We start from the raw sequence: 11407 nt of genomic DNA, 5'->3' as shown, positions 1-11407 counted from the left end.
GATTTACACTGAGGATTTTTCTTGAAACCCTCCCGAACAACATGTGCTGATGTAGGGGCTGTTTAATTATTTTTTTTTTTAGGCTTTCTGACCCCAAGACCCAACTTATATCTGCAATCCTCCAGATGTGATCCTTGGAGAGTCTCTGGCCACTCAAACTCTCCTCTTCACCGTGCATCAGGTCGACATAGACAAACGTCCTCTTCCAGGCAGATTTTTAACATCTTTAGTTGATTGGAACTTCTTAATTATTACCCTGAAGGTGGAAATGGGGATTTTCAATGCTTTAGCTCTTAGCTCTTTTCTTACAGCCACTTTCTATTTTGTGGTGCTCAAAAATCTTGTTCTGCACATCAGTATACAGGTGCTGGTCATATAATTAGAATATCATCAAAAAGTTAATTTATTTCACTAAAGTGAAACTTGTATATTATATTCATTCATTACACACAGACTGATATATTTCATATAACTGACAACTAAGGAAAATCCCAAATTCATTATCTCAGAAAATTAGAATATTGTGAAAAGGTTCAATATTGAAGACACCTGGTGCCACACTCTAATCAGCTAATTAACTCAAAACACCTGCAAAGCCTTTAAATGGTCTCTCAGTCTAGTTCTGTAGGCTACACAATCATGGGGAAGACTGCTGACTTGACGGTTGTCCAAAAGACGACCATTGACACCTTGCACAAGGAGGGTAAGACACAAAAGGTCATTGCAAAAGAGGCTGGCTGTTCACAGAGCTCTGTGTCCAAGCACATTAACAGAGAGGTGAAGGGAAGGAAAAGATGTGATAGAAAAAATTGTACAAGCAATAGGGATAACCGCACCCTGGAGAGGATTGTGAAACAAAACCCATTCAAAAATGTGGGGGAGATTCACAAAGAGTGGACTGCAGCTGGAGTCAGTGCTTCAAGAACCACTACGCACAGATGTATGCAAGGACATGGGTTTCAGCTGTCGCATTCCTTGTGTCAAGCCACTCTTGAACAACAGAAGCGTCAGAAGCGTCTCGCTTCAAAAAGGACTGGACTGCTGCTGAATAGTCCAAAGTTATGTGCTCTGATGAAAGTAAATTTTGCATTTCCTTTGGATATCAGAGTCCCAGAGTCTGAAGGAAGAGAGGAGAGACACACAATCCACGTTGCTTGAGGTCCATGGTAAAGTTTCCACAGTCAGTGATGGTTTGGGGTGCCATGTCATCTGCTGGTGTTGGTCCACTGTGTTTTCTGAGGTCCAAGGTCAACACAGCCGTACCAGGATGTTTTAGAGCACTTTATGCTTCCTGCTGCTGACCAACTTTATGGAGATGCAGATTTCATTTTCCAACAGGACTTGGCACCTGCACACAGTGCCAAAGCTTCCAGTACCTGGTTTTAAGGACCATGGTATCCCTGTTCTTAATTGGCCAGCAAACTCGCCTGACCTTAACCCCATAGAAAATCTGTGGGGTATTGGTGAAGAGGAAGATGCGATATGCCAGACCCAAGAATGCAGAAGAGCTGAAGGCCACTATCAGAGCAACCTGGGCTCTCATAACACCTGAGCAGTGCCACAGACTGATCGACTCCATGCCACGCCGCATTGCTGCAGTAATTCAGGCAAAAGGAGCCCCAACTAAGTATTGAGTGCTGTGCATGCTCATACTTTTCATGTTCATACTTTTCAGTTGGCCAATATTTCTAAAAATCCTTTCTTTGTATTTGTCTTAAGTTATATTCTAAATTTCTGAGATACTGAATTTGGGATTTTCCTTAGTTGTCAGTTATAATCATCAAAATTAAAAGAAATAAAGATTTGAAATACATCAGTCTGTGTGTAATGAATGAATGTAATACACAAGTTTCACTTTTTGAATGGAATTAGTGAAATAAATCAACTTTTTGATGATATTCTAATTATATGACCAGCACCTGTATATTCTTTGGTTTTACTCCTTGTGATGGATGATTAAGGGAATTCGGTCTTTGTGTTCCTCATATTTATAATCATGTGGAACAGGAAGTCATGGATGGACAATTTTATGCTCCTAGTCGCCCTGGTGAACTAAAAAAAAAAAAATATGAATGAGAATACACTCCAGCAAAGGTTAGGATCCAGATGCAGAAGTTTAATAGTGTAAAAGGAGTAATACACAATCGTAGTCAGACAGGCATGGGGTCATACACAGAATCAGTCCAAACATAGCATAGTAAGGAACTCAGGAAAACAGAGCAATCAGGAACAAAACTCAAGACAGCAGAGTACCACTGTTAAAACTTCACACCCAAAAGCAGAAACAAATCTTATATAGGCAGAGCTTCCTCTGACCATTGTTACAGCGTGCCAATAATTGTGGCCAACATGCTTTGGAGAAAAACATTTATTTCATAATGTGAGTTCCCCCCACATTTAATTGTTTTACTTCAATGAAATGTTAGAATTTAGTGAATTTTATTTAAACGAAAGATCATAACGATAAACAATGCAGATTTATTTTTACAGTCACCTTTTGCTCATATTTACCAAAGGTGCCAGTATTAGTGGAAGCCACTGTAAGTGAGGAACGGCATGTATTTTAATTTTTTTGCTATTACTTTATTACAGTGTGATACTGTGAATTGTTTATTTCCTGATTCCAGTTCAATTCATTTCTCCTTTTGCCTTCCACAGAAGAATAATAAATTAAGTAAATTATGACAGATCTTCATATTTGAGTGAACTAAAAGTTTAAATCTAAACTAAAAGTTTAAATCTAAAGTTTAAAGCTTTAAGTTTAAATCTAAAAGTTTAAAAATTTACTGTTCCTTTATGTACAGCATTTGTACAAGTTCACTAAACACTTCTGTTGAGACAACAGGCCTCCACTGGTCTTTTATTTTGTCAAAAATAATTCTATAGTGTCACCTAGCGGATACTTGGAGTAATTCAGAGCAATTTTATTTTACTGTAAGTTATTATAGTTCTATAAATATGTTTACTTTGACATAATATCATACCACAATACCATTTTAAAAATAACGTGGCCAGCAAAAACATTTGTTGTCAGTTGTGCACTTACAACTTAAAGTTTATAGGTCAAATGTACATCGTATGAGCATTACATGCATCTTTATTCCAAAAAGGTTCCAAACAAGGAGCTAAACAATGCTTTGACCTAAATAATGCTTAAAATGATTTATTATTTAAAATGATTACACTTTATATTTGTGCTTTTACTTAAATTTTTATTTTGGCACTTTTCTTTCTGAAGAAAATTTACTTCTTACAATGTGCTTCTACACTTTCAAGTTTACAACCAAGCTGTTCTCTGCTATATAATCAGCTGTTTTCCTTTAAAACATGCACTAATCATTTACTATGCTGTAACCACTCAACATAAAATAAAAAAAAAAAGTAAGAGTTAGTTTTGGGAATGCACTCTGTCTACATTGTAAAATCAACACACTACAGCCATTTATATTAAGTCTAAGCTCATTTCTGGGACAAAAAGAGGAGAAAATGTCAAACAAATTCAATATACATTATTTTATTTTCAAAGCTACATGAAACCTCATTCTACACATTTGAGACACTTAAATATAAAGTACAAACTAACAATTATAAAACACAGAAATAGAGAGAACAAACTTACTACAAAGAAATCCAAATACATCCTACAATAACAGGATGTAGACATAAAATTCTTGCCAACGTACCAACTGGTTCATTTGAGCAGGTTTAACTTTTTTTTTTTACAGTTCATTGTGAATTAGAGAGAGGGCGAGAGAGTGCACTGTATAATGATGGAACAGATCGTAGGGACAGGCGCTTGCTGCCTAATCACTCTCTCCGTCATCACTGATGATTCCCTGCAGGTTGGCCCAGGCTGCTCCTCTCTTGCGTCCTGTGTTTGTGTGGCTGTCTCCACTATCTGAATCTGAGTCCACAACACGTTTATAGGCAGAAGGCGGAGGAGAGACATTCTGAGCAGGCAGCCAAGCCGCTGCCGCTGTTGCTCTCCTTTTGGGACGTCCTGATGAACAAAGTGACATTTCATGAGTTTTAGGGGCGAACAAGGTAAAATCACAATTTTACAACTCCCTGTTTTCCAGGTACTCATATGTTGAATCCTTTAGCTCTTGATTTTAAATGCATCTTAAGAAATACAGCATCAAGCATCATTACCCTGAGTGGTGATGATGTTGCTGACATCCAGCTCAGCCAGTTCCTGTGCTTCTTCTCTCTTTAGTCGAGCTCTCTTACACTTCTCTATTGAGGGCTTACCTGGGACAGACATATTTCACAAGTAATAAGAGTGTTTGTATGAGAGTTTTTTAATATATGCAAGATATAAATCTCTCAGTGTACAAAGGAAGATACACTGGGTACAATAAAGTGCATTGCATTGACATTTATATTATTAGCTGTTGATTTTTTCAGTTACACACAAGAACTCATATTGCAAGAGTAGAAAATGCATTGAAAAGTACCCAAGATACTCCACTGACATGATGAAAAACAGGATTACAAATTTGCAAGTGCACATTTGACATAGCATTGAGGTGATTCAGGAAACTGTGCTCCTCGTGATCACACTAACCTTCCACACCCAGCTCCTCCAGCTCTTTTTTCAGCACAGCCACCTTTGCCTTTACTGATCGGCAGCCGTCTAACAGCTTCTTGTAGTTCCGTCTCACACCACAGAGGGCGATGTAGCGCTTCAGCCTGGACACAGCCTTGTTTTCTTCATCCTTATGGTCAAAAATGATAATAATCAGTTCTTATAATCTATGTGTCTCTAAGTAAAATTTTAAAAAATTGGGTTTGATAAAAGGCATGGACAGCATGTCGTCCGTTTATGTCAGAAACAATTTGAAATTCTAATTGTGCAATTCTGGTACAATAAACATGAAATACAAAAGTAGATTCAAAATTAATCCCAAAAAATATCACACACAATAAACAAACCACTGTGTGTGTGTGTTGAATTATATAGCTTTATGTTTGTTTTTTGTTTGGTATTTTTTCGATCAAAATCCATTTTGAATCCGCTACGGCACTTGCCTCACAGATAATGAACACAAATAAATGAGAGCTGCAAGTCACTACCGTGTCTGTAGACAGTACCGTGACCGTCGCAAGGGCTGTGCCAAGTGTGCGACCACACAGGGCCTCGCGCCTCTAGAGGGCCTCGCTCCTGGCTTGCATTTTATGTTATTTATGTCTAATTCTTATTACTGTTTTTACCCCCATTTTGTCTTTTAAAAGAATAAAATAGTCATAGCTGATAGACAGTATGTAAAAAATAAGTAAAGCTGTTTGTTGTTAAGATGACAAAAAGTTTTAAAAGTTAAACTTTTAGGCTGGTCTAAAGCCCTGCATTTCACCCCAACTTTTTTATGCCCCTCGGGCCGGGCTTTGGGCCACTTTTCATGCAATAGTTCAGACGCGTGCCGGGCCTCGGGCCTGTTTTAGGCTTCTCCTTATTTTAGTATTTTTGACATCCATCTATTAGTGATGAAAAAATTGCCGCGCTGCTGGAAACAACACAAGACCGTGCTACCGCGACTGTTTATTGTCCCACAGCAGCAGCGCAGCTGAAGAGTTCTGCATTCAAATGCATGCAATAGGCTTAACCTTGCTGCAAGCATCGGCAAAAGTAATTACCATAAATGTGTCAGGGGGAAATAGGAAGGAGATATTTAAATTATTTACTAATACATAGTGTTTTCTGAGTCAGTGTCGCAAGGGTGAAGTTGCCGATCCTGACTCGCCATCTCCTCATTATACGCGCCTTTAGAGAGAAGTGCATCTTTATGGATTATGATTATAATGAAAGAGGTTTTGTTTTTGATTTGTTTTTTTTTTTCGTTAAGTAGTAATTTAAAGCTTATATATATATATATATATATATATATATATATATATATATATATATATATATATATATATATATATATATATATATATATATCAGGTCTGTGAGGCATGTAGGCTATTTTCTGAGTTTCAGTTCATTATTGTGAAGCAATCCTGTTCAAGACAAGATGGCAGAAAGCGCATCATGTTTGTTTTCTTTATTTTATAAAGGTGCAACAGTTTTTTGATTTTTTGAGTCCACACAAATAAAAGTAGACCCTTTACAGTTACAAATGATGCATTGCTCTTACCTTTTTGAGCAAAAATGACGGCGTATCCACTGAAAAAAATGCAAGTGATCGCGTTGGCGCCTCCATGTCCTGCAAAGCGCACTTTAGGTTGCACTCTCCGCACAAACTATTGGATATAGTGCACATTAATCTAGGTTTAACATTTAAACACGCTTGCTCGAACTGTTTTATATCTATAGATTTTATTTTAGGCAAGTTGTGAAGATTTGAGAAGGCTAAATTGATCAAACATAGGCTCACTGTCTGCTGCTGTCCGCTTGGTCGTTACTTTAGAAAACAAAAACTTATATTTAATGAACAAAAATGCTCCAAACGTTTTTCTAAATTAACTTAATAAAAAATGAAACGAAATATAATCACTTTGCCATTACATACAAAACTCAACTATTTTATTAACTGTAACAGTAGTATAAGCTGTTTTGGGAGAAGGGGGAAAAAAGACGGGCTCAGGCCGGGTGAGGGCCTGTGTGTCTCAGGATAGGGCTTAAATTTGAGGCCCGTGCAGGGCTCTAGGCTGGTCAAAATGATCGAAATGGCCAATCAATTCAAGGAATGCAGGTCTTACTATCACTGTCACAATCCAACTAGAGTTCGTGGAAAGATGTAAGTAGTACTGTATTAGAAAACAGAAAATAAAAATGTTTAGCAACCGATAGTGATAGACTATTTAGTTATGCAAACTACTCAACTTTTTATGCAAATTCGCTGTTTTGATTTAAGAATATGCGATCATGATTCATGTAGCCTAAATCATATAAATTAATGTGGCAAGAGACATTTGCATTTTCGACTATAGAAAAAGCCTATGAATAAGAGTGAATGTGCACATTTTAAAATTAAATATTATTTTCAAATAGTGTAAATTGATTACTACTTCATATGAAGAGTTCAGAAGCAAAAGCCGTTTGAACTTTTCTTCTAAAATGAACATTTTTATCAGGCTCCCATGTGTAGGTTCAGTAATTTCACTTTAATGGCAATGAATAGTTTCTTTTCTTTCCCATTACAGTAAAATAACTGAACATAAACATAGGCGCATGAGAAAATAATTTTAGAAGAAAATGTTGGATGGCACTTTTGCATCTGAAATCTTCATATATAACTACAAACCTAGAATATATTTTAGCATTCTTATTTACTTATTTAATTGCTTTATTATTATTATTATTATTATCATCATTAATATTATTATTATGTAGTAAATCCTTATGAGCGTGTGCGTGACCGTGATTCATGTGCAAGCATCTCAGTGAGCACGGCATAGCAATCGATCTGACGCGTGTTAAAGTTGCGTTCGTTACTATAACAACCCCCCCCACCCCCACAAAATTGTAGAGGGCCTCCCACATCAACTTCGCACAGGGCCTTGCACCCCACTTGCGACGGCCCTGTCTGTAGAGGCACTAAACCAGGGATAGGCAACTCCGGTCCTGGAGGGCCACTGTCCTGCAGAGTTTAGCTCCAACCCTAATTAAACACACCTGAACAAGGCAATCAGTGTTTTCGGGATTACTAGATAGATACAGGCAGGTGAGTTTTTATTAGGGCTGAAGCTAAAGTCTGCAGGATAGTGGCCCTACAGGACCGGAGTTGCCTATCCCTGCACTAAACCCTTAACAAACATAGAAAGACCAAGAATAAAATATTGAGAAATATGTCAAATGTGACATTTCAAATATTTAAATATTTTAAGTTTAAGTTTGTTGCTCAAGAAACATTTTAAATTATTATCAATGTTGAAAATAGTCATGCTGCTTAATATTTTGCAATAATCGTGATTTGTTTCAGCATTCTGTAAATACAAAGTTCACTAAAACAGCATTTATTTAATATCAAAACCTTTTCTAACATTTTAAATGTCTTTACTGTCACTTTTGATCAATTTAATGTGTCCTTGCTGATTAAAAGAATTAATAAAAAAAACTTTAATACTTCAGCAGCAAAAACTTCCTGACCCCCAAACTTTTGAACAGTAATGAAGGTATGGTTGAATCACAGCACATGCTGACATTTAGAATAATAGCACTCTTGCTTGTTTGACATTACTTGAATATAACACACAGTAGTGAAAAAAAGTTGTTTGTGTGTTCATTTTTGTGATATGAGCTGTGCTCAAACTCAGCTTGCCTTTCCTCTGCTTGTAATCTCCTTCTCCTCACTGCGCTTTTTCTTTGTCACGCTTTTCTTTCCCTCCTTCTTGTCCTTCTCTTGTTCCTCCTCGTCCTCCAGAGAGGGAAGAGACGAGGAGTCGGAGTCCTCTGCTGCCTCCTTCTGACGGTCCTGTTTGTTCCCGTCTGTCAGGAAAAAGCAAGATGAATAATATAAGAAGAAAAGCTCAATCGTGCACCCGCTTTGACCTCTGAGGGATTCTTACCATTTTTCTCCATCTCTTTAGAGGATAATTTAGCAGCATCCTCTTTTTGATCTTTTTCCTCTTCACCGTCATTCTCAGAGCTGCTGCTGTTTTTTGCTTTAGTGCTCTCGTCATTCTCCTCTTCGCTCTCAGAGCTGCTCCCAAACACTTCTCTCACAACATCCCTCTCTACTTGCTTCTTCTTAATGACATCTTTTCTTTTGCTCTGCATCTTCACTTTGCTCTTCACTTTTTCATCCTCAGAATCACTCGCAGACAGTTTATCACTGATTTCCTCCTCACTGTCTGAATCCTTTTTCTTGTGCTTTTCTTTCGAAGGTTGTTTTTGCCTTGACTCCTCCTCATCAGAATCTTCCGAATCCTCATCTTCGTCACTGTCTGTCATCTTCCCTTTCTTCTTCAGTTTCTTTTTCTTCTCACTGTCCTCGTCCTGTCTGCTTTGCTGGCCCCGTCTCTTATTCTGTGGTTTTCTCGTAATGATCTTTTTCTCTTGCTCCTCTTCACTGTCTTCATCACTTTTAGCTTCTTCCTCCTTTTGTTCTCTCTCATTCATGGCCTTCACTATTCCAGAGTCGGGGGAATCTGGACAAGAGAGATTATAAAGTTACCCGCGCATCACCCAATGAGAAACTGAAACAAGGACAAACTCAATAAATACTTCAGTTACCGGGAGAAGACTCCTCCAGCCGTGATCTTTTCGTCTTTCCCACCATATTATTCTCTTCATCCCCATCATCATCCACCCTTTTCCTTTTGCTCTGGCTCTTTGATGGATTCACACTCTTAATAAGAGGCTCGTCATCACTGCTTTCCTGGAAATTGAAAGAGGTTTTGACATGAGCCTTGACTTAAAAGTGTTACTAACAAAACACATTACTCTTCACCATATCTTAACCCTGAGTTACCGTCATTCTAAACCTCACTTTTAAACCCCAAGTAAAAGAATGTTTCACACTTTTAGAACCGAGCTTTAGAATCAGGGTTAGCACTGCTTTTAACCCAAGATTATAAAAACCTGCTCATCTCCCAACTCATCTTTAATGAACTACCTTTGCAGTGTTAACCCCTGCACTGCTGTGCCAAAGATGTACAGTCTAAAACAACGCAGTGTTAGAATGTTACGACTAGATGCCAAACAACAGACACCCAGCCATGTGGCTCATAATTCACGTGCTTTGGACAGTCACAGAAAACACCGGAAAGTGTATAAAAGTCATTCTAAGGGGAAAATTATTAATTTACTCTACAGATACTTTCTGTGTTTAAACCAATAACCAAAGGGCGGGGCTTAAGCAAAGAGTTACTTTTTTTTTTTACACATGCATGTTAAGATCATATTTAAATACACAATATGTAATTTTTCAAAAGTAGCGGAGCTTTTATTATTCCACAGTCGACCGCTTCCGCTCCTTCCGGTCGTGCGTATGTGTGGTAAAGCAGCGCTGTTTTATCACATTAGATACATTTGAAAGTTCTGCTACTCTGTGCAGTCGTCACCTGTCTGATAAAACGCACAACATATTAAAGCGTCTTTGGTGTTTCCATGTTTACTACAAAACAAAACCGGAAATCGAGGGTGTATGACGTCATTGGCAGGCGACACACTGACACTATGGACACGGCTAATTTCTCTGGATTTAAACATTTTTCGAAACATTTGGGATAATGTAAGTACACAAGTCAGCAAAATACATAACACTGTTCTAGTGGTTTCTGGATATTTTAATAAAAGAAATCTTACATATTGTGCGTTTATGGTCTCTTCCTCACCTGCATCTTCAAAAGTTCCTCTTCTACAATTTTCTTCATCAACTGTCTGTCCTTGAAGCTGAGCGACTCCCTCCCCACCTTCTCCAGGTATCTCCTCCGCAGAATGCCTAAAGTCAGTGTACTGACAGCGGGCACAGTAACAGTAAATTAAACATGCAAATAACAATGAAAAATGTCACATCACTTAACACTGTGTATATTTAGTACAAAGCAAACCGTTACAAAACACATGCATGCTTCACTTTATAGAGGCTAGTGCATGGAGACGAGTGATGTGCTGTCTATCTGTCAAACCGCTCCAGCATACTGCTGAACTACAGTATTTCCTTCAAGCTCTTTTAGGTAAGCTGCGTTACACATCACTGGAGTGTCTCTCGACCACATTTATTTACGACAGCGTAACGTTAATCAAAAAGCGCATCTTATGTGATCTGACCAGAGATCTTCATGCAACAATCTTACACTAACCACCATTTCTATCTGTCTGTTTATCCTTCGCGTCACTCACTAGCTATTTGATGTGAGACCTGACAAACGTTTTGGGAGTTTCTGATTCAGCCCGGACTTACTAACAGCGTTCCTCTTTGATATGTAATGATGCTAACATCCGTTTTGAGAGCACTTTCCGACACTGCCGTTTCCTGTAGTTTACCTGAGGTCCGAACACTTGTGCAGTTCTCTCACAACGAAGTTTCGTATCGCGTCCTCTTCTTTAGCCATGCTTTTTTTAAAACATTTGCGCCACTTTTTGCAAAACTGCATGCTGTGCGTACTAAGCGCGCCACCCTACCTTGGCGCGCTTTGGTGCTGTGCACGTTTACGTTACTTTACGTCATCTCGCACAATTTCCGATTGACGCGTTCACGTAATAGACATAACATCATAAAGTTGGTCAGAACGCTGCTTATGTCCGATTATTAAAAACGACTTTGTTCTAACGTAAGCGTTTTCTTTCATGAATTCACCTATAAATCTAACCTAAAAAGTCTTATACAGCTACTTTATATGCTCGATTTTTTTAAAGTTATTTACTCTTCTCATATTTACAGTTTTCATCCTTCTTCTGGTATGAATATGTCATTTTGGCACTCTGTTATGACCCGCTGTATTTTTACGATTAATCCCC

General features: G+C 38.1%; 1 protein-coding gene across 2 annotated transcripts; it reads right to left on the bottom strand.

Moving 5' to 3' along the window:
- Positions 1-3498: 3498 nt before the first annotated feature.
- Positions 3499-11115, bottom strand: hirip3 (HIRA interacting protein 3). Of its 2 annotated transcripts, none has more exons than XM_019066294.2 (8): positions 10934-11115; positions 10282-10402; positions 9179-9323; positions 8512-9093; positions 8265-8431; positions 4568-4718; positions 4153-4251; positions 3499-4000 (listed from the first exon to the last, which is right to left on the bottom strand). In XM_019066294.2, the coding sequence occupies exons 1-8, from the start codon at positions 11041-11043 to the stop codon at positions 3804-3806; spliced, it is 1572 nt and encodes a 523-aa protein (XP_018921839.1). In that variant the 5' UTR covers positions 11044-11115; the 3' UTR covers positions 3499-3803. The 2 variants fall into 2 exon arrangements, with proteins under 2 accessions (XP_018921839.1, XP_018921846.1); XM_019066301.2 differs by lacking the exon at positions 10934-11115 and adding an exon at positions 10851-10903.
- Between the last annotated feature and the right edge of the window lie 292 nt (positions 11116-11407).

The sequence above is a fragment of the Cyprinus carpio genome, chromosome A3 (assembly GCF_018340385.1).
Source record: "Cyprinus carpio isolate SPL01 chromosome A3, ASM1834038v1, whole genome shotgun sequence".
Taxonomy (NCBI): Eukaryota; Metazoa; Chordata; class Actinopteri; order Cypriniformes; family Cyprinidae; genus Cyprinus; species Cyprinus carpio.
This window is presented reverse-complemented; position numbering and strand designations above follow the sequence as displayed.